The sequence below is a fragment of the Pseudophryne corroboree genome, chromosome 2 (assembly GCF_028390025.1).
Source record: "Pseudophryne corroboree isolate aPseCor3 chromosome 2, aPseCor3.hap2, whole genome shotgun sequence".
Lineage (NCBI taxonomy): Eukaryota > Metazoa > Chordata > Amphibia > Anura > Myobatrachidae > Pseudophryne > Pseudophryne corroboree.
The window spans coordinates 753,813,946-753,837,934 of record NC_086445.1 but is presented as its reverse complement, the minus strand read 5'-3'; the positions used below and the strand labels follow the sequence as shown (position 1 = coordinate 753,837,934).

At 48.7% G+C, this 23,989-nt stretch overlaps 1 protein-coding gene across 1 annotated transcript in view; it reads right to left on the bottom strand.

The window, feature by feature from the left end:
• SYCP1 (synaptonemal complex protein 1) overlaps positions 1-23,989 on the bottom strand; it is a 1,049,791-nt gene that overhangs the window by 982,409 nt on the left and 43,393 nt on the right. Inside the window, exon 2 of the mRNA XM_063955446.1 lies at positions 6,417-6,540. Within this exon, the coding sequence (XP_063811516.1) occupies positions 6,417-6,524 (108 nt within the window). The 5' untranslated portion in view covers positions 6,525-6,540. The remainder of the gene's footprint in view (positions 1-6,416; positions 6,541-23,989) is intronic.

Here is a 23,989-nt window from a genome sequence, read left to right as displayed (position 1 = left end):
CCCTGCCCCCTCCATGGGGCGCAGTCCCTATATGATTATACTGGTTTTATTGTAAACATATACAGTGTAAAAATAAGAATTTACTTACCGATAATTCTATTTCTCGTAGTCCGTAGTGGATGCTGGGGACTCCGTAAGGACCATGGGGAATAGCGGCTCCGCAGGAGACTGGGCACAAAAGTAAAGCTTTAGAACTACCTGGTGTGCACTGGCTCCTCCCCCTATGACCCTCCTCCAAGCCTCAGTTAGGATACTGTGCCCGGACGAGCGTACACAGTAAGGAAGGATTTTGAATCCCGGGTAAGACTCATACCAGCCACACCAATCACACCATATAACTTGTGATCTAAACCCAGTTAACAGCATGATAACAGAGGAGCCTCTAGAAAAGATGGCTCACTACAGCAATAACCCGATTTTTTGGTAACAATAACTATGTACCAGTATTGCAGACAATCCGCACTTGGGATGGGCGCCCAGCATCCACTACGGACTACGAGAAATAGAATTATCGGTAAGTAAATTCTTATTTTCTCTGACGTCCTAGTGGATGCTGGGGACTCCGTAAGGACCATGGGGATTATACCAAAGCTCCCAAACGGGCGGGAGAGTGCGGATGACTCTGCAGCACCAATTGAGAGAACTCCAGGTCCTCCTCAGCCAGGGTATCAAATTTGTAGAAGTTTACAAACGTATTTGCTCCTGACCAAGTAGCTGCTCGGCAAAGTTGTAAAGCCGAGACCCCTCGGGCAGCCGCCCAAGATGAGCCCACCTTCCTTGTGGAATGGGCTTTTACAGATTTTGGCTGTGGCAGGCCTGCCACAGAATGTGCAAGCTGAATTGTACTACAAATCCAACGAGCAATAGTCTGCTTAGAAGCAGGAGCACCCAGCTTGTTGGGTGCATACAGAATAAACAACGAGTCAGATTTTCTGACTCCAGCCGTCCTGGAAACCTATATTTCCAGGGCCCTGACAACGTCTAGCAACTTGGAGTCCTCCAAGTCCCTAGTAGCCGCAGGCACCACAATAGTTTGATTCAGGTGAAACGCTGAAAACCACCTTAGGGAGAAACTGAGGACAAGTCCTCAATTCCGCCCTGTCCGAATGGAAAATCAGATGAGGGCTTTTACAGGATAAAGCCGCCAATTCTGACACGCACCTGGCGCAGGCCAGGGCCAACAGCATGACCACTTTCCATGTGAGATATTTTAACTCCACATATTTAAGTGGTTCAAACCAATGTGACTTTTGGAACCCAAAAACTACATTTAGATCCCAAGGTGCCACTGGAAGCACAAAAGGAGGCTGTATATACAGTACCCCTTTCACAAACGTCTGAACTTCAGGGACTGAAGCTAGTTCTTTTTGGAAGAAAATTGACAGGGCCGAAATTTGAACCTTAATGGACCCCCATTCCAGGCCCATAGACACTCCTGTTTGCAGGAAATGTAGGAATCGACCTAGTTGAAAATTCCTTCGTCGGGGCCTTACTGGCCTCGCACCACGCAACATATTTTCGCCAAATGCGGTGATAATGTTTTGCGGTTATATCTTTCCTGGCTTTGATCAGGATAGGAATGACTTCATCCGGAATGCCTTTCTCCTTCAGGATCCGGCGTTCAACCGCCATGCCGTCAAACGCAGCTGCGGTAAGTTTTGGAACAGACAGGGTCCTTGCTGGAGCAGGTCCCTTCTTAGAGGTAGAGGCCACGGATCCTCCGTGAGCATCTCTTGAAGTTCCGGTTACCAAGTCCTTCTTGGACAATCCGGAGCCACGAATATAGTGCTTACTCCTCTCCATCTTATAATTCTCAGTACCTTGGGTATGAGAGGCAGAGGAGGGAACACATACACTGACTGGTACACCCACTGTGTTACCAGAGCGTCTACAGCTATTGCCTGAGGGTCCCTTGACCTGGCGCAATACTTGTCGAGTTTTATAAACATGTGGAAGACTTCTGGGTGAAGTCCCCACTCTCCCGGGTGGGGGTCGTGTCTGCTGAGGAAGTCTGCTTCCCAGTTGTCCACTCCCGGAATGAATACTGCTGACAGTGCTATCCCATGATTTTCCGCCCAGCGAAGAATCCTTGCAGCTTCTGCCTTGCCCTCCTGCTTCTTGTGTCACCCTGTCTGTTTACGTGGGTGACTGCCGTGATGTTGTCCGAATGGATCAACTCCGGGTGACCTTGAAGCAGAGGTCTTGCTGAGCTTAGAGCATTGTAAATGGCCCTTAGCTTCAGGATATTTATGTGAAGTGATGTCTCCAGGCTTGACCATAAGCTCTAGAAATTCCTTCCCTGTGTGACTGCTCCCCAGCCTCGCAGGCTGGCATCCGTGGTCACCAGGACCCAGTCCTGAATGTCGAATCTGCGGCCCTCTAGAAGATGAGCACTCTGCAACCACCACAGGAGAGACACCCTTGTGCTTGGTGACAGGGTTATCCGCTGATGCATCTGAAGATGCGACCCGGACCATTTGTCCAGCAGGTCCCACTGGAAAGTTCTTGCGTGGAATCTGCCGAATGGGATTGCTTCGTAGGAAGCCACCATTTTTCCCAGAACCCTTTCATTGATGTACTGAGACTTGGCTCGGTTATAGGAGGTTCCCGACTAGCTCGGATAACTCCCTGACTTTCTCCTCCGGGAGAAACATCTTTTTCTGGACTGTGTCCAGGATCATCCCTAGGAACAGAAGACGAGTCGTCGGAATCAGCTGCGATTTTGGAATATTGAGAATCCAATCGTGCTGCCGCAACACTACCTGAGATAGTGCTACACCGACCTCCAACTGTTCCCTGGATCTTACCCTTATCAGGGAATCGTCCAAGTAAGGGATAACTAAAATTCCCTTCCTTCGAAAGAGTATCATCATTTCGGCCATTACCTTGGTAAAGACCCGGGGTGCCGTGGTCCATCCATACGGCAGCATCTGAAACTGATAGTGACAGTTCTGTACCACAAACCTGAGGTACCCTTGGTGAGAAGGGTAAATTGGGACATGAAGGTAAGCATCCTTGATGTCCCGAGACATCATGTAGTCCCCTTCTTCCAGGTTCGCAATCACTGCTCTGAGTGACTCAATCTTGAATTTGAACCTCCGTATGTAAGTGTTCAAGATTTTAGATTTAGAATCGGTCTCACCGAGCCGTCCGGCTTCGGTACCACAACAGTGTGGAATAATACCCCGTTCCCTGTTGCAGGAGGGGTACCTTGATTATCACCTGCTGGGAATACAGCTTGTGAATGGCTTCCAAAACTGCCTCCCTGTCAGAGGGAGACATCGGTAAAGCCGACTTTAGGAAACGGCGAGGGGGAGACGTCTCGAATTCCAATTTGTACCCCTGAGATATCACCTGAAGGATCCAGGGGTCTAATTGCGAGTGAGCCCACTGCGCGCTGAAATTCATTGAGACGGGCCCCCACCGTGCCTGATTCTGCTTGTAAAGCCCCAGCGTTATACTGTGAGCTTGGCAGAGGCGGGAGAGGGCTTATGTTCCTGGGAACTGGCTGATTTCTGCAGCCTTTTTCCTCTCCCTCTGTCACGGGCAGAAAAGAGGAACCTTTTGCCCGCTTGCCCACGAAAGGACTGCGCCTGATAATACGGCGTCTTCTTATGTTGAGAGGCGACCTGGGGTACAAACGTGGATTTCCCAGCTGTTGCCGTGGCCACCAGGTCTGAAAGACCGACCCCAAATAACTCCTCCCCTTAATAAGGCAATACTTCCAAATGCCGTTTGGAATCCGCATCACCTGACCACTGTCGTGTCCATAACCCTCTACTGGCAGAAATGGACAACGCACTTAGACTTGATGCCAGTCGGCAAATATTCCGCTGTGCATCACGCATATATAGAAATGCATCTTTTAAATGCTCTATAGTCAATAATATACTGTCCCTATCTAGGGTATCAATATTTTCAGTCAGGGAATCCGACCACGCCAACCCAGCACTGCACATCCAGGCTGAGGCGATTGCTGGTCGCAGTATAAAACCAGTATGTGTGTAAATACATTTTAGGATACCCTCCTGCTTTCTATCAGCAGGATCCTTAAGGGCGGCCATCTCAGGAGAGGGTAGAGCCCTTGTTCTTACAAGCGTGTGAGCGCTTTATCCACCCTAGGGGGTGTTTCCCAACGTACCCTAACCTCTGACGGGAAAGGATATAATGCCAATAACATTTTAGAAATTATCAGTTGTTATCGGGGGAAACCCACGCATCATCACACACCTCATTTAATTTCTCAGATTCAGGAAAACTACAGGCAGTTTTTCCTCACCGAACATAATACCCCTTTTTGGTGGTACTCGTATTATCAGAAATGTGTAAAACATTTTTCATTGCCTCAATCATGTAACGTGTGGCCCTACTGGAAGTCACATTTGTCTCTTTACCGTCGACACTGGAGTCAGTATCCGTGTCGGCGTCTATATCTGCCATCTGAGGTAACGGGCGCTTTAGAGCCCCTGACGGACTATGAGACGTCTGGACAGGCACAAGCTGAGTAGCCGGCTGTCTCATGTCAACCACTGTCTTTTATACAGAGCTGACACTGTCACGTAATTCCTTCCAACAGTTCATCCACTCAGGTGTCGACCCCCTAGGGAGTGACATCACTATTACAGGCAATCTGCTCCGTCTCCACATCATTTTTCTCCTCATACATGTCGATACAAACGTACCGACACACAGCACACACACACTGGGAATGCTCTGATAGAGGACAGGACCCCACTAGCCCTTTGGGGAGACAGAGGGAGAGTTTGCCAGCACACACCAGAGCGCTATATATATACAGGGATAACCTTATATAAGTGTTTTTCCCCTTATAGCTGCTGTATTGTTTATACTGCGCCTAATTAGTGCCCCCCTCTCTTTTTTAACCCTTTCTGTAGTGTAGTGACTGCAGGGGAGAGCCAGGGAGCTTCCCTCCAACGGAGCTGTGAGGGAAAATGGCGCCAGTGTGCTGAGGAGATAGGCTCCGCCCCCTTCTCGGCGGCCTTATCTCCCGTTTTTCTGTGTATTCTGGCAGGGGTTAAATTCATCCATATAGCCCAGGAGCTATATGTGATGCATTTTTTGCCATCCAAGGTGTTTTTATTGCGTCTCAGGGCGCCCCCCCCCCCAGCGCCCTGCACCCTCAGTGACCGGAGTGTGAAGTGTGCTGAGAGCAATGGCGCACAGCTGCAGTGCTGTGCGCTACCTTGTTGAAGACAGGACGTCTTCTGCCGCCGATTTTCCGGACCTCTTCTGTCTTCTGGCTCTGTAAGGGGGCCGGCGGCGCGGCTCTGGGACCTATCCATGGCTGGGCCTGTGATCGGTCCCTCTGGAGCTAATGTCCAGTAGCCTAAGAAGCCCAATCCACTCTGCACGCAGGTGAGTTCGCTTCTTCTCCCCTTAGTCCCTCGATGCAGTGAGCCTGTTGCCAGCAGGTCTCACTGAACATAAAAAACCTAAAACTAAACTTTTCACTAAGCAGCTCAGGAGAGCCACCTAGTGTGCACCCTTCTCGTTCGGGCACAAAAATCTAACTGGGGCTTGGAGGAGGGTCATAGGGGGAGGAGCCAGTGCACACCAGGTAGTTCTAAAGCTTTACTTTTGTGCCCAGTCTCCTGCGGAGCCGCTATTCCCCATGGTCCTTACGGAGTCCCCAGCATCCACTAGGACGTCAGAGAAATGGAGTTTAAAAAACCCTTTACTTCAGCACCAGTGTGGGTGTCTGCAGCCTGGTGTCCTCCGTTCCCTCATACCGCCATTGTCATTGGGGACCCGCTAACCGGGACCCCGGTGTTAGTACTCACCGCACTGTGTCTTTTTCAGCATCTGTTACAGGTGGCGGCATGCTGCTGGCGTGTGAAACAGCGCCTCAGGAGCTAATCTTCTGTCAGCGGGGATACGAACGATTAACCCTATAGGAGGTTGGTTCGGACACCCCCCCCCCCCCCCCAAGTCCCACGACGCAGGCAGATTGGTGCCAGCCAGTGTTGCCTGAAAATAATAAACTAAAAAAAAATTCTGAAGAAAACTCTCCAGAGAATGCACCCGGCTCTTTGTGCACATTTTTCTAAACTGAGTCTGGGGGAGGGGCATAGAGGTGAGGAGCCAGCACACACTGGACCCGATCTATACCCCTTGGTACTAATCCATCCCAGTATCCTCTAGGACTTTAGAGAAATAAAACTATCCAGCATTTGTGGGATACATGTGGAAGCAACTCATATTTATCCTGTATGCAAAAAAGTATATATTTGCACCCCTTAAATTGCAACATGGTTTGAACAGGTGAAAACATACTTGATTTACATTTATTTATTTTTTCTTTGCTTTTGACTAAAATCAGGACTACTGTGTGATTTCAGGAGTTATACTGTCAGTTACAATGTTTTGGAAAAGAGTATTTACAAAACTGAACCCACCTGAATAAAAGAATTATTACCCACAACTGTATGTGGCTTAACTGTAGACACATGACAACTGGTTAGTCTTTTTAATGGGAATATTTTAAACGGAATCTCCTGCTCCATCTTTATTTGACTGTGACTGCATATAAAGAAAAACTTGAATTAATGATTAGTACACTATAAACTGCATCTAACACTACAAAATACTGTACATAGTAAATAAAGTGAAAATAAATAGGAACAGTTAAAAGATGTTCTGCTCGAAGACGTCAGATATGTAGAGGTTTAAACACATTCTTCCTAATATATACATACATTATATATGATTTATGAGTTTGTACATAGTATGGTATCAACTTGTTGCAACAACTTGTAGTGCTGTGTTGTGGAGTTAGAGCTCATAACTATGTCTGGAATAAAGGTGCATCATTGAACCATACATATCAAGAGATCTGCATAATCATGTGCTGTATGGGAGGGTGGCTATAAAGAAGCCACTACAGAAGAAAAAGCACATCTAGAGAGGGTCAGAAAACATCAGAGTGACATTGACACAGCTAAAATGTGGGATATGGTTTTGTGGCCAGATGAGACAAATTTATATTTTTGGTCCCAATTCAAAATACTATGTGTAATGAAAACCTAACACTGCCCATTACTCAGCAAACACTATCCCAACAGTAAAATACAGGGGTGGCACCATCATGTAAAAATTGAAGGACCAATGGATGTTGCAAAATAAAGGGAGATACTGAAAGAATATGCTTCAATCATCCAATCAACCTAACAACCTGGAACAAATCTGCACGGAGGAATGGTCAAGTCAACCCAAACAGTGTGCAAACCAAAATATGGCTCTACAAAGTACTAGTCTGCAAGGGTTGAATATATGCAAACATCTTACTTTTTTATATCTTTCAAAAAGAAATCTGCAAATAATGAATTTTAAAATGTACTTTAAGAGCCTAGTACTGTAGTTCACCCAAAATAATGACGTGTCATTTGTAGAGAAATCTGTTGACTTTTGGTGGGTAAGAATACTTTTGCCTGCATCATGTCAGTGCCTCGCCACTGACTCTGGGAAAATAGAGAACTGCCTGAAGCATCCTACGGACACTCTGGCCAGCTCCACAGGCTGCAGGGTGCCTGCCCAACTCTGAAGTAGCGCTATTGGCTGCAATGGCCCCGTCCATTTCATGGGTTAGCCAGTGGGAAGAGAGATTTGTCCACTTTCCCAAGAGCCAGGAGTCTCTACCCAAATTCTGGAGTCTACAGGAAGTTACATGAGAGTGAGCAAGTCATCTGTCATCATGTCATCTCTGAATACACCTCATGTATTCAGAGATGACATGCCACTGTATGACATGCCACTGTAAATCAGCAAGACTATGTGATACTGTATCAATAAGAAGGTGGAAGCAATTTCTATCACAAATTAGACATAATGAGGCCAATTCAATTGTTTTTGTGTGCGGTTATCCCAAAGGGGGCACGAAATGGAGCAACTGAATTGTTGCTCCATGTAGATATCCGGTAGTCGCAAGGTGGACATTTCTTCTCGCAGCCTCCTGAGGTGCGAGAAGAAAAGGAGATTTATGGTAAGAACTTACCTTTGTTAAATCTCTTTCTGCAAGGGACACTGGATTCTACAGGGAATAACATCGGAGGTGTAGAGTAGGATATTGATCCAAGGCACCAACAGGTTAAAAGCTTTGACTGTTCCCAAGATGCTCAGCGCCGCCTACTCTATAACCCCACCTCCGTGCACAGGAGCTCAGTTTTATTAACCAGTCCAATACAGTAGCAGGTAAAAGAGACAACAACAGTTAGCAGCCACAGACACCACATTCGCACGACAGGAGAAGGTATCAGCGGCTAATGCCATACCAACCCAAAGAAGCTAAGTGCGTCAGGGCGGGCCGCCCCTGTGGAATCCAGTGTACCTCGCAGAAAGAGATTTAACAAAGGTAAGTTCTTACCATAAATCTCCTTTTCTGCAGCATGGTACACTGGTATTCCACAGGGAAAAACATCGGGGATGTACTAAAGGAGTTCCTTATGGGAGTGGACGCACTGTAGCTGGCACAAGAACCCGGCGTCCAAAAGAAGCATCCTGGGAGGCGGAAGTATCGAAGGCATAGAACCTTATGAACGTGTTCACTGAGGACCACGTAGCCGCCTTGCACAATTGTTCAAGGGTCGCACCACGGCGAGCCATCCAAGAAGGTCCAACAGACCGAGTAGAATGGGCTTTGATGGTAGCAGGAGCTGGAAGGCCAGCCTGTACATGAGCATGTGCAATCACCATTCTAATCCATCTGGCCACGGTCTGCTTGTTAGTAGGCCAGCCACGTTTGTGAAAACCAAACAGTACAAAGAGAGAATCAGACTTCCTAACGGAGGCTGTCCTCTTTACATAGATAAGGAGAGTCCGTACCACATCCAAAGACCGCTCTTTGGAGGATAAATCCGGAGAGACAAAGGCCGGAACCACAATCTCCTGGTTAAGGTGGAAAGAAGACACCACCTTAGGTAGATAACCAGGACGCGTCCGAAGAACCACCCGGTCACGGTGAAAAATCAGATAGGGGGACCTACAAGACATGGCCCCCAAATCTGATAACCGTCTAGTAGAGGCAATAGCCAGCAGAAAAAATACCTTAAGAGAAAGCTACTTAAGGTCTGCAGATTCAGGAGGCTCAAACGGAGACCCTTGCAACACCTCCAGAACCACCGACAATTCCCAAGGAGCCACCGGCGGGACATAAGGAGGTTGAATCCGCAATACAACCTGAGTGAACGTATGCACATCAGGTAAGGTCGCAATTCCAGAATGTTTATCGGGAGGAGAGACTTCTCCTTAGTCCACCGACCCTGAAGGGAGTGTTGCTCCAACACCGCAACCCAACCCTCAGACTCGCGTCCGTCGTCAGAAGGACCCAGTTGGAGATCCAGAAGGGACGACCCCTGCACAATCGTTGGTCCTGAAGCCACCAGCTCAGTGACAGACGGACCTCCAGAGACAATAAGAGCATTTGAGACCTGATCCGGTGAGGCAGGCCATCCCACTTGGCAAGAATTAGCCTCTGGAGAGGGAATGGAATTGGGCGTACTCCACCATGTCGAAAGCCGACTCCATGAGACCTAGCACTTGCATTGCCGAATGTATTGACACTTACAGACGAAATAGTAAGCTTTGAATCCTGTCCTGAAGCTTCAGGACTTTCTCCTGAGACAAGAACAACTGCTACTTGTGAGTGTCCAACAACGCCCCAAGGTGCACCATGCTCTGAGCAGGGACCAGGGAGGATTTCTTCCAGTTGATGAGCCACCCATGGGCTTGCAGAAACTGGATAGTCAGATCCAGATGGAGTAGGAGAATCTCTGGGGAATTTGCCAGGATCAACAAGTCGTCTAAGTACGGTAGGATCCTGACCCCTTGACGGCGGAGTACAGCCGTCATTACCGCCATGACCTTGGTGAAAACTCGCGGAGCCGTGGTCAAACCAAAAGGTAACGGCCGAAATTGGTAATGGAGGTTGCCAACCACAAACCTCGGGTACTGCTGATGCGACACTGCAATGGGAATATAGTCCCCAGGCTCCAAGGCCAGAACAATAGAGCGAAGAGTTTCCATACAAAACTTGGAGACCTTCACAAATTTGTTCAAGGACTTGAGGTTGAGAATGGGCCGGGAAGACCCATTCGGTTTCGGGACTAGGAACAGTGGTGAATAGTACCCCTTGCCTCTCTGAGCCATAGGCACCTGTACTACCACTCCTGTGTCCAGGAGGAACTGTACCACCGAATGAAGAGTCTTTGCCTTCACCTGATCCGAAGGGACGTCTGTCAGGCAAAATCGATGAGGGGGACGATTCTTGAAGGATACAGTGTAACCTCGAGTGACAACTTCCCGTACCCAGGCATCGGAAGTGGTCTTCAACCATTCCTGGGAAAACCCTAGAAGTCGGATCCCACTCTGGGATCCCCCAGAGGGAGGCCCGCCCCGTCATGCAGCAGGCTTATCAGTTTTGGAAGCAGGCTGACGGGCAGCCCAGGCCCGTTTGGGTTTGGGCTTATTGGGTTTGGAAGTGCGAACCTGTTTTGGGTACGCCTGACCTTTTGCTTTCCCTGAAGGACGAAAGGAGCGAAAGGAAGTACTCTTAGCCTTCGGCACCGAAGGAGCAGTACTAGAAAGACATGCTGTTTTAGCAGAAGCTAAGTCAGCCACTATCTTGTTGAGGTCTTCTCCGAAAAGAATGTCTCCTTCGAAGGGGAGTACCTCCAGGGTTTTCTTTGAGTCCATATCCACGGACCAGGACCGTAACCAGAGAATTCGGGGAGCCAAAATGGACGTAGTAGAAGCCTTGGCCGCCAGAATACCGGCATCAGAAGCCGCTTCTTTAATGTAATGGGATGATGTAACAATATACGACAGGCATTGTCTAGCATGATCAGAAGCATTGGAAGGCTACTCCGCCTCCAGCTCCTGAGCCCACGCTTCCACAGCTTCTGCAGCCCATGTCGCTGTAATAGTGGGCCTACGCACTGTTTAGGGTGTAGACTGCCTTCAAACAACCCTCCACACACTTGTCCGTCGGCTCTCTCAAAGACGTGACGGTAGTTACAGGCAGAGCTGAGGATACTACCAGCCGCGCCACTTGCGAAGCCACTGGCGGGGGTGTTTCCCAATTTTTACTAAGCTCCGCAGCAAAGGGGTAGCGAGCCAGCATCTTCTTGTGAGGCGTGAACTTCTTTCCTGGATTTTCCCAGGACTCCTGACCTATGTCAACTAAATGTTCAGAGTGAGGTAAAATTGGATTTTAATACCTACCGGTAAATCCTTTTCTCCTAGTCCGTAGAGGATGCTGGGGACTCCAAAAGGATCATGGGGTATAGACGGGATCCGCAGGAGACATGGGCACACTATAAAACTTTGAATGGGTGTGAACTGGCTCCTCCCTCTATGCCCCTCCTCCAGACCTCAGTTATAGGAACTGTGCCCAGGGAGACGGACTTTTCGAGGAAAAGGATTTTTGTTAACCAAGGGTGAGAAACACACCAGCTCACACCACAACACACCGTACAATATGGCTTTTAAGCAATACCAGTTAACAGCATGAACTAACAACAGCAACAAGCTGCACATAACCGATACACTACCTACGTGTAACAGAAGCAAAAACTATCAATACTACTGCAAAAAACAGTCCGCACAGGGACGGGCACCCAGCATCCTCTACGGACTAGTAGAAAAGGATTTACTGGTAGGTATTAAAATCCTATTTTCTCTTACGTCCTAGAGGATGCTGGGGACTCCAAAAGGACAATGGGGTCTATACCAAAGCTCCAGACCGGGCGGGAGAGTGCGGACGACTCTGCAGCACCGATTGAGCAAACATGAGGTTTTCATCAGTCAGGGTATAACACTTGTAGAACTTAGCAAAAGTGTTTGAACCCGACCATGTAGCTGCTCGGCAAAGTTGAAGCGCTGAGACTCCTCGGGCATCCGCCCAGGACGAGCCCACCTTTCTGGTAGAATGGGCCTTCACCGATTTGGGCAACGGCAATCCAGCCGTAGAATGAGCATGCCGAATCGTATTACAGATCCAGCGGGCAATAGTCTGCTTGGAAGCAGAAGCCCCAATTTTGTTGGGAGCATATAGGACAAACAGAGCCTCTGATTTCCTAATTTGAGCCGTTCTGGCGACATAAATATTCAAAGCTCTGACTACATCGAGAGATTTTGAAACAGCCAAGGCATCCGTAGCCACAGGTACCACAATAGGTTGGTTTATGTGAAACGAGGAAACCACCTTCGGCAGAAATTGTTGACGAGTTCTCAATTCCGCCCTATCCACATGGAAAATCAAATAGGGGCTCTTGTGAGACAAAGCCGCCAATTCCGACACCTGTTTTGCGGATGCCAAGGCCAAAAGCATGACCACCTTCCAAGTGAGAAATTTCAATTCAACCTTTCGCAAAGGTTCAAACCAGTGGGACATAAGAAATTGCAACACCACATCAAGATCCCATGGTGCCACGGGTGGCACAAACGGAGGATGGATGTGCAGTACTCCCTTCACGAAAGTCTGAACCTCTGGAAGGGCGGCCAATTCCTTTTGAAAGAAAATGGATAAAGCCGAAATCTGCACATTAATGGAACCTAATTTCAGGCCCGCATCCACACCTGCCTGCAAAAAATGGAGGAAACGACCCAGCTGAAACTCCTCCGTAGGAGCCTTCTTGGCTTCACACCAAGACACATACTTTCTCCAAATACGGTGATAATGCTCGCCGTGACCTCCTTTCTAGCCTTAAGGAGAGTGGGGATCACTTCCCCGGGAATACCATTTCGAGCTAGGATTTGGCGTTCAACCTCCACGCCGTCAAACGCAACCGCGGTAAGTCCTGGAAGACGCACGGCCCCTGCAGTAACAGATCCTCTCTAGAGGAAGAGGCCAGGGATCTTCTATGAGCAATTCCTGAAGATCCGGATACCAGGCCCTCCGTGGCCAATCTGGAACAATGAGTGTCGCCTGAACCCTTGTTCTTCTTATGATCCTTATCATTTTTGGAATGAGTGGAAGTGGAGGGAACACATATACCGACTGAAACATCCACGGAGTCACCAGGGCGTCCACTGCACTGGCTTGAGGGTCCCTCAACCTGGAACAATATCTCTGAAGCTTCTTGTTGTAGCGAGACGCCATCATGTCTATTTGAGGAATTCCCCAACGACTTGTCACTTCTGCAAAAACCTCTTGATGAAGACCCCACTCTCCCAGATGGAGATCGTGTCTGCTGAGGAAATCTGCTTCCCAGTTGTCCACGCCCGGAAGAAAGACCGCTGACAGAGCGCTTACATGATTTTCCGCCCAGCTGAGAACTTTTGTGGCCTCCGCCATCGCCGCTCTGCTCCTTGCTCCGCCCTGGCAGGTTTATGTACGCCACCGCTGTTACGTTGTCCGACTGAATCAGGACAGGTGGACCTTGAAGAAAGTGTTCTGCTTGTAGAAGGCCGTTGTAGATGGCTCTTAATTCCAGAACGTTTATGTGCAGACAAGCTTCCTGGCTTGACCATTTTCCCTGGAAATGTTTTCCCTGTGTGACTGCTCCCCAGCCTCGGAGACTTGCATCCGTGGTCACCAGGACCCAATCCTGGATCCCGAACCTGCGTCCCTCTAGGAGGTGAGAACTTTGAAGCCACCACAGGAGAGATATTCTGGTTCTGGAAGATAGACTTATTTTCCAGTGCATGTGCAGGTGAGACCCGGACCACTTGTCCAACAGGTCCCACTGAAATACCCGGGCATGAAACCTGCCAAATGGAATGGCTTCGTAAGCTGCAACCATCTTCCCCAGCACCCGAGTGCACTGATGGATCGACACACTTGCCGGTTTCAGAATCTCCTTGACCATGGTCTGGATTTCCAGAGCTTTTTCCGCTGGGAGAAACACTCTCTGCAGTTCCATGTCCAGGATCATGCCCAAGAAAGACAGCCGAGTTGTCGGAATCAACTGTGACTTTGGCAAATTTAGAATCCAACCATGTTGTTGCAGAACAGTCATGGAGAGTGTCACATTTCTTAGCAACTGCTCCTTTGATCTCGCCTTTATCAGGAGATCGTCCAAGTACGGGATAATTGTGACACCCAGCTTGCGTAGGAGTACCATCATTTCCGCCATTACTTTGGTGAAGACCCTCGGGGCCGTGGAAAGACCAAACGGCAAACGGCTGAAATTGGTAATGACAATCCTGAACCGCAAACCTCAGAAAAGCTTGATGTGGAGGATATATTGGGACATGTAAGTAGGCATCTTTTATGTCGACTGACGCCATAAAATACCCCCCTTCCAGACTGGAGATCACTGTTCGAAGAGATTCCATCTTGAACTTGAAAGTTTTCAAATACAGATTGAGGGATTTTAGGTTCAGGATCGATCTGACCGAGCCATCCGGCTTTGGTACGACAAATAGGCTTGAATAAAACCCTTCTCCCCGTTGAGACGGGGGTACCGTGACAATGACACGCTGTTGACACAGCTTTTGTATCGCAGCACGCACTACTTCCCTTTCTGGGAAAGAAACTGGCAAGGCTGATTAGAAAAATTGGTGGGGGGGCACTTCTTGAAACTCCAGTTTGTACCCTTGGGACACTATGTCTACCACCCAAGGATCTAGGCCCGAGTGAAACCAGACCTGACTGAAGAGTCGGAGACGCGCCCCCCACCGGTACGGACTCCCGTAGAGGAGCCCCAGCATCATGCGGTGGACTTGGCAGAAGCCGGGGAGTACTTCTGCTCTTGGGAGCCTGGCACAGCAGGCGACCTTTTTCCTCTTTCTCTAACTTTAGAGGCAAGGAAGGATGACCCTCTTCCTTTTTTGTATTTATTAGGCTGAAAGGACTGCATCTGATAATGCGGCGGCTTTTTCTGTTGTGCAGGAACATACGGAATAAAGGATGACTTACCCGCTGTAGCTGTAGACACCAGATCAGCGAGGCCGTCACAAAACAAGATCCTACCTTTATAAGGGAGAGCTTCCATAGCTTTCTTAGATGAATCCACAGCGCTTTCCAGAACAAAATCCTACCTTTATAAGGGAGAGCTTCCATAGCTTTCTTAGATGAATCCACAGCGCTTTCCAGCGAGGCCGTCACCAAACAAGATCCTACCTTTATAAGGGAGAGCTTCCATCAGCATTCCATTGATGAATCCACAGCGCTTTCCTGGCCGAGACTGCCATGGCATTGGCCCTTGATCCCAAGAGGCCAATATCCCTTGCCGCATCCTTTAGGTAAGCTGCAGCGTCCCTGATATAACCGAGAGTCAAAAGAATGCTATCCAGGGTATCCATGTCAGATGCCAAATTATCTGCCCACTTGCCAATAGCACTACTCACCCATGCCGACGCCACGGCAGGTCTGAGCAGCGCACCCGTTGTGGCATAAATGAATTTTAAGGTTGTTTCCCGATCACGATCCGCCACCTTCTTGGACAATCGTGACAGAGCCTTGTCCACATTGGGAGATGACTCACACTTTTCCCTGTCGTCAGAGGGGAAAGGATATGCCATTAGAATTCTCTTGGGAATCTGCCACCTTTTGTCAGGAGATTCCCAAGCTTTTTCACAAAGAGTGTTCAGCTCATGAGAGGGGGGAAACGTCACCTCAGGCTTTTTTCCCTTATACAAACAAACCCTTGTATCAGGAACAGTAGGTACTTCTGAAATATGTAAAACATCTTTAATTGACACAATCATGTACTGAATACTCTTAACCAGTTTCCGATTTAAACTGGCCTGACTATAGTCGACACTGGAATCAGAATCTATGTCGGTACCAGTATCCGCCATCTGGGTAAATGAACGCTTTTGTGACCCTGAGGGGGCCTGTACCTGAGACAAGGCGTCCTCCATGGATTTTCTCCACGTTTGTGTCTGAGAATCAGATTTATCCAGCCTTTTAGTCAATAACTAAGTCAATTTGCATTCAATGTACTCAACATATCAACCCAATCAGCAGTCGGCGGTGCCGACAGAGTCACTCCCATCGCCTTATCTGCCTCCACTGCAACTTCCTCTGGGGAGGAGCATTCAGCCTCAGACATGTCGACACACACGTACCGACACACACAAACACACTGGCTATAGGGGACAGACCAACAGGAAAATAAGAATTTACTTACCGATAATTCTATTTCTCGGAGTCCGTAGTGGATGCTGGGGTTCCTGAAAGGACCATGGGGAATAGCGGCTCCGCAGGAGACAGGGCACAAAAAGTAAAGCTTTAGGATCAGGTGGTGTGCACTGGCTCCTCCCCCTATGACCCTCCTCCAAGCCTCAGTTAGGTACTGTGCCCGGACGAGCGTACACAATAAGGAAGGATTTTATGAATCCCGGGTAAGACTCATACCAGCCACACCAATCACACTGTACAACCTGTGATCTGAACCCAGTTAACAGTATGATAACAGCGGAGCCTCTGAAAAGATGGCTCACAACAATAATAACCCGATTTTTGTAACTATGTACAAGTAATGCAGATAATCCGCACTTGGGATGGGCGCCCAGCATCCACTACGGACTCCGAGAAATAGAATTATCGGTAAGTAAATTCTTATTTTCTCTATCGTCCTAGTGGATGCTGGGGTTCCTGAAAGGACCATGGGGATTATACCAAAGCTCCCAAACGGGCGGGAGAGTGCGGATGACTCTGCAGCACCGAATGAGAGAACTCCAGGTCCTCCTTAGCCAGGGTATCAAATTTGTAGGATTTTACAAACGTGTTTGCCCCTGATTAAATAGCCGCTCGGCAAAGTTGTAAAGCCGAGACCCCTCGGGCAGCCGCCCAAGATGAGCCCACCTTCCTTGTGGAATGGGCATTTACATATTTTGGCTGTGGCAGGCCTGCCACAGAATGTGCAAGCTGAATTGTATTACACATCCAACTAGCAAAAGTCTGCTTAAAAGCAAGAGCACCCAGTTTGTTGGGTGCATACAGGATAACAGGAAGTCAGTTCTCCTGACTTCAGCCGTCCTGGAACCTATATTTTCAGGGCCCTGACCACATCTAGCAACTTGGAGTCCTCCAAGTCCCTAGTAGGCGCAAGACACCACAATAAGCTGGTTCAGGTTAAACACTGACACCACCTTAGGGAGAGAACTGGGGACGAGTCCGCAGCTCTGCCCTGTCCGAATGGACAAACAGATATGGGCTTTTTTGAGAAAAAAACCACCAATTTGACACTCGCCTGGTCCAGGCCAGGTCCAAGAGCATGTTCACTTTTCATGTGAGATGCTTCAAATCCACAGATTTGACTGGTTTTAAACCAATGTGTTTTGAGGAATCCCAGAACTACGTTGAGATCCCACAGTGCCACTGGAGGCACAAAAGGGGGTTGTATATGCAATACTCCCTTGACAACTTCTGGACTTCAGGAACTGAAGCCAATTCTTTCTGGAAGAAAAATCGACAGGGCCGAAATTTGAACCTTAATGGACCCCAATTTGAGGCCCATAGACACTCCTGTTTGCAAGAAATGCAGGAATCGACCGAGCTGAGATTTCTTCGTGGAGCCTTCCTGGCCTCACACCACGCAACATATTTTCGCCACATGTGGTGATAATGTTGTGCGGTCACCTCCTTTCTGGCTTTGACCAGGGTAGGAATGACCTCTTCCTGAATGCCTTTTCCCTTAGGATCCGGCGTTCCACCGCCATGCCGTCAAACGCAGCTGCGGTAAGTCTTGGAACAGACAAGGTACTTGCTGAAACAAGTCCCTTCTTAGCGGCAGAGGCCATAAGTCCTCTGTGAGCATCTCTTGAAGTTCCGGGTACCAAGTCCTTCTTGGCCAATCCGGAGCCATGAGTATAGTTCTTACTCCTCTACGTCTTATAATTCTCAGTACCTTAGGTATGAAAAGCAGAGGATGGAACACATACACCGACTGGTACACCCACGGTGTTACCAGAAAAGTCCACAGCTATTGCCTGAGGGTCTCTTAACCTGGCGCAATACCTGTCCCGTTTTTTGTTCAGACGGGACGCCATCATGTCCACCTTTGGTAATTCCCAACGGTTTACAATTATGTGGAAAACTTCCCCATGAAGTTCCCACTCTGCCGGGTGGAGGACGTGCCTACTGAGGAAGTCTGCTTCCCAGTTTCCATTCCCGGAATGAAAAACTGCTGACAGTGCTATCACATGATTTTCCGCCCAGCGAAAAGTCCTTGCAGTTTTTGCCACTGCCCTCCTGCTTCTTGTGCCGCCCTGTCTATTTACGTGGGCGACTGCCGTGATATTCTATCCCACTGGATCAATACCGGCTGACCTTGAAGCAGAGGTCTTGCTAAGCTTAGAGCATTATAAATTTACCCTTAGCTATATTTATGTGGAGAAAAATCTCCAGACTTGATCACACTCCCTGGAAATTTTTTCCTTGTGTGACTGCTCCCCAGCCTCTCGGGCTGGCCTCCGTGGTCACCAACATCCAAAACTGAATGCCGAATCTGCGGCCCTCTAGAAGATGAGCACTCTGTAACCACCACAGGAGAGACACCCTTGTCCTTGGATATAGGGTTATCCGCTGATGCATCTGAAGATGCGATCCGGACCATTTGTCCAGCAGATCCCACTGAAAAGTTCTTGCATGAAATCTGCCGACTGGAATTGCTTCGAAGGAAGTCACCATTTTTTTTTTTACCATGGCCCTTGTGCAATGATGCACTGATTTTAGGAGGTTCCTGACTAGCTCGGATAACTCCCTGGCTTTCTCTTCCGGGAGAAACACCTTTTTCTGGACTGTGTCCAGAATCATCCCTAAGCACAGGAGACTTGTTGTCGGGATCAGCTGCGATTTTGGAATCTTTAGAATCCACCCCTGCTGTTGTAACAGTATCCGAGATAGTGCTACTCCGACCTCCAACTGTTCCCTGGACTTTGCCCTTATCAGGAGATCGTCCAAGTAAGGGATAATTAAGACGCCTTTTCTTCGAAGAAGAACCATCATTTCGGCCATTACCTTGGTAAAGACCCGGGGTGCCGTAGACAATCCAAACGGCAGCGTCTGAAACTGATAGTGACAGTTTTATACCACGAACCTGAGGTACCCTTAGTGATAAGGGCAAATTTGGGACATGGAGGTAAGCATCCCTGATGTCTCGGGACACCAGATAGTCCCCTTCTTCCCGGTTCGTTATCACTGCTCTGAGTGACTCCATCTTGATTTGAACCTTTGTAAGTGTTCAAATTTTTTTAGATTTAGAATAGGTCTCACCTAGCCTTCTGGCTTCAGTACCACAATATAGTGTGGAATAATACCCCTTTTCTTGTTGTAGGAGGGGTAATTTTAATTATCACCTGCTGGGAATACAGCTCGTGAATTTTTTCCCATACTGCCTCCTTGTCGGAGGGAGACCTTGGTAAAGCAGCCTTCAGGAGCCTGCGCAGGGGAAACGTCTCGACATTCCAAACTGTACCCATGGAATACTACTTGTAGGATCCAGGGGTCCTATACGGTCTCAGCGTCATGCTGAGAGCTTGTCAGAAGCGGTGGAACGCTTCTGTTCCTGGGAATGGGCTGCCTGCTGCAGTCTTCTTCCCTTTCCTCTATCCCTGGGCAGATATGACTCTTATAGGGACGAAAGGACTGAAGCTGAAAAGACGGTGTCTTTTTCTGCAGAGATGTGACTTAGGGTAAAAACGGTGGATTTTCCAGCAGTTGCCGTGGCCACCAGGTCCGATGGACCGACCCCAAATAACTCCTCTTCCTTTATACGGCAATACACCTTTGTGCCGTTTGGAATCTGCATCACCTGACCACTGTCGTGTCCATAAACATCTTCTGGCAGATATGGACATCGCACTTACTCTTGATGCCAGAGTGCAAATATCCCTCTGTGCATCTCGCATATATAGAAATACATCCTTTAAATGCTCTATAGTCAATAAAATACTGTCCCTGTCAAGGGTATCAATATTTTTAGTCAGGGAATCCGACCAAGCCACCCCAGCTCTGCACATCCAGGCTGAGGCGATCGCTGGTCGCAGTATAACACCAGTATGTGTGTATATACTTTTTATGATATTTTTCCAGCCTCCTGTCAGCTGGCTCCTTGAGGACGGCCCTATCTATAGACGGTACCGCCACTTGTTCTGATAAGCGTGTGAGCGCCTTATCCACCCTAAGGGGTGTTTCCCAACGCGCCCTAACTTCTGGCGGGAAAGGGTATACCGCCCATATTTTCTATCGGGGGGAACCCACGCATCATCACACACTTCATTTAATTTTTCTGATTCAGGAAAAACTACGGTAGTTTTTTCACATCCCACATAATACCCTCTTTTGTGGTACTTGTAGTATCAGAAATATGTAACACCTCCTTCATTGCCCTTAACGTGTGGCCCTAATAAGGAATACGTTTGTTTATTCACCGTCGACACTGGATTCAGTGTCCCTGTCTGTGTCTGTGTCGACCGACTAAAGTAAACGGGCGTTTTAAAACCCCTGACGGTGTTTTTGAGACGTCTGGACCGATACTAATTGTTTGTCGGCCGTCTCATGTCGTCAACCGACCTTGGCTCGTGTTGACATTATCACGTAATTCCCTAAATAAGCCATCCATTCTGGTGTCGACTCCCTAGAGAGTGACATCACCATTACAGGCAATTGGTCCGCCTCCTCACCAACATCGTCCTCATACATGTCGACACACACGTACCGACACACAGCACACACACAGGGAATGCTCTGATAGAGGACAGGACCCACTAGCCCTTTGGAGAGACAGAGGGAGAGTTTGCCAGCACACACCAAAAACGCTATAATTATATAGGGACAACCTTATATAAGTGTTTTCCCTTATAGCATCTTTTTTATAGATTTCTAACGCCAAATTAGTGCCCCCCCCTCTCTGTTTTAACCCTGTTTCTGTAGTGCAGTGCAGGGGAGAGCCTGGGAGCCTTCCCTCCAGCCTTTCTGTGAGGGAAAATGGCGCTGTGTGCTGAGGAGATAGGCCCCGCCCCTTTTTCGGCGGCCTCGTCTCCCGCTCTTAACGGATTCTGGCAGGGGTTAAATATCTCCATATAGCCCCCGGAGGCTATATGTGAGGTATTTTTAGCCAAAAAAGGTTTTCATTTGCCTCCCAGGGCGCCCCCCTCCCAGCGCCCTGCACCCTCAGTGACTGCCGTGTGAAGTGTGCTGAGAGGAAAATGGCGCACAGCTGCAGTGCTGTGCGCTACCTTAAGAAGACTGAGGAGTCTTCTGCCGCCGATTCTGGACCTCTTCTCGTTTCAGCATCTGCAAGGGGGCCGGCGGCGAGGCTCCGGTGACCATCCAGGCTGTACCTGTGATCGTCCCTCTGGAGCTAATGTCCAGTAGCCAAGAAGCCAATCCATCCTGCACGCAGGTGAGTTCACTTCTTCTCCCCTAAGTCCCTCGTTGCAGTGATCCTGTTGCCAGCAGGACTCACTGTAAAATAAAAAACCTAAGCTAAACTTTTCTAAGCAGCTCTTTAGGAGAGCCACCTAGATTGCACCCTTCTCGGCCGGGCACAAAAATCTAACTGAGGCTTGGAGGAGGGTCATAGGGGGAGGAGCCAGTGCACACCACCTGATCCTAAAGCTTTACTTTTTGTGCCCTGTCTCCTGCGGAGCCGCTATTCCCCATGGTCCTTTCAGGAACCCCAGCATCCACTAGGACGATAGAGAAAGCCTGTTAGAGAAACACAGAGAGAGTTTTACCAGCTCATACCCCAGCGCCTATCCCGGTACTGAGAGCAAATAAACAGTGCCCCAGACCTGTTTGCGTCGTTATTAAAGGGTTAACCGCACCAAATTACTGTCGTCCCCCCCGTTTTGCTCCCTGTTATTTGTGCAGGAGAGTGGAGGTCCGGACCAGCGTCTCTGTTCCTGTGAAGAGAAAATGGCGCTGGTAAGCTGTGAGGGCTAAGCCACGCCCCCTCACCAGCGCGCTGTAGTCCCGCTCAAATTTTAAATATTTATACTGGCGGGGGCTATATTTAGTGCCTAGGCACTTCTAATATATATATTCTGGCCAGTGCTGAACTCCAGTAATCATGCTGCCCAGGGCACCCCCCCTGCACCCTGCAAGTGCCGCCCGAAGTGTGTGTGGGAGCATGGCGCGCAGAGCGACCGCTGCATGGTACCTCATTACTGAAGTCTTCTGCCGTCACTGTAGTCTTCTGATCTTCTTTATACTCACCCGGCTTCTTTCTTCTGGCTCTGTGAGGGGGTTTGACGGCGCGGCTCCGGGAACAAGCAGCTAGGCGCACCAAGTGATCAAACTCTCTGGAGCTAATAGTGTCCAGTAGCCTAAGAAGCAGAGCCTTTGAACTCAGAAGAAGAAGGTCTGCTTCTCTCCCCTCACTCCCACGAAGCAGGTAGCCTGTAGCCAGCAGGTCTACCTGAAAATAAAAAACCTAACATAAAGTCTTTTTAGAGAAACTCAGGAGCTCCCCTAGTGTGTGTCCAGTCTCTCTGGGCACAGAATCTAACTGAGGTCTGGAGGAGGGGCATAGAGGGAGGAGCCAGTTCACACCCATTCAAAGTCTTATAGTGTGCCCATGTCTCCTGCGGATCCCATCTATTCCCCATGGTCCTTTTGGAGTCCCCAGCATCCTCTAGGACGTAAGAGAAAATAAGATTTTACTCACCAGTAAATCTATTTCTCGTAGTCCGTAGTGGATGCTGGGAACTCCGAAAGGACCATGGGGAATAGCGGCTCCGCAGTAGACTGGGCACAACTAAAGAAAGCTTTTAGGTCACCTGGTGTGCACTGGCTCCTCCCACTATGACCCTCCTCCAAGCCTCAGTTAGGACACTGTGCCCGGACGAGCTGACATAATAAGGAAGGATTTTGAATCCCGGGTAAGACTCCTACCAGCCACACCAATCACACCGTATAACTCGTGATACTATACCCAGTTTAACAGTATGAAAACAACTGAGCCTCTCAACAGATGGCTCAACAATAACCCTTTAGTTAACAATAACTATGTACAAGTATTGCAGACAATCCGCACTTGGGATGGGCGCCCAGCATCCACTACGGACTACGAGAAATAGATTTACCGGTGAGTAAAATCTTATTTTCTCTGACGTCCTAGTGGATGCTGGGAACTCCGAAAGGACCATGGGGATTATACCAAAGCTCCCAAACGGGCGGGAGAGTGCGGATGACTCTGCAGCACCGAATGAGAGAACTCAAGGTCCTCCTCAGCCAGGGTATCAAATTTGTAGAATTTTGCAAACGTGTTTGCCCCTGACCAAGTAGCAGCTCGGCAAAGTTGTAAAGCCGAGACCCCTCGGGCAGCCGCCCAAGATGAGCCCACCTTCCTTGTGGAATGGGCTTTTACTGATTTAGGATGCGGCAGTCCAGCCGCAGAATGCGCCAGCTGAATTGTGCTACAAATTCAGCTAGCAATAGTCTGCTTAGAAGCAGGAGCACCCAGTTTGTTGGGTGCATACAGGATAAATAGCGAGTCAGTTTTCCTGACTCTAGCCGTCCTGGAAACATAAATTTTCAAGGCCCTGACTACGTCCAGTAACTTGGAATCCTCCAAGTCCCTAGTAGCCGCAGGCACCACAATAGGTTGGTTCAAGTGAAAAGCTGATACCACCTTAGGGAGAAACTGGGGACGAGTCCTCAATTCCGCCCTATCCATATGGAAAATCAGATAAGGGCTTTTACATGACAAAGCTGCCAATTCTGACACACGCCTGGCTGAAGCCAAGGCCAATAACATGACCACTTTCCACGTGAGATATTTTAGATCCACGGTTTTAAGTGGCTCAAACCAATGTGATTTTAAGAAACTCAACACCACGTTGAGATCCCAAGGTGCCACTGGAGGCACAAACGGTGGCAGAATATGCAACACTCCTTTCACAAACGTCTGAACTTCAGGTAGTGAAGCTAGTTCTTTCTGGAAGAAAATCGACAGAGCCGAGATCTGTACCTTAATGGAGCCTAATTTCAGGCCCATAGTCACTCCTGCTTGTAGGAAATGCAGAAATCGACCTAGTTGAAATTCCTCTGTTGGGGCCTTTTTGGCCTCACACCAAG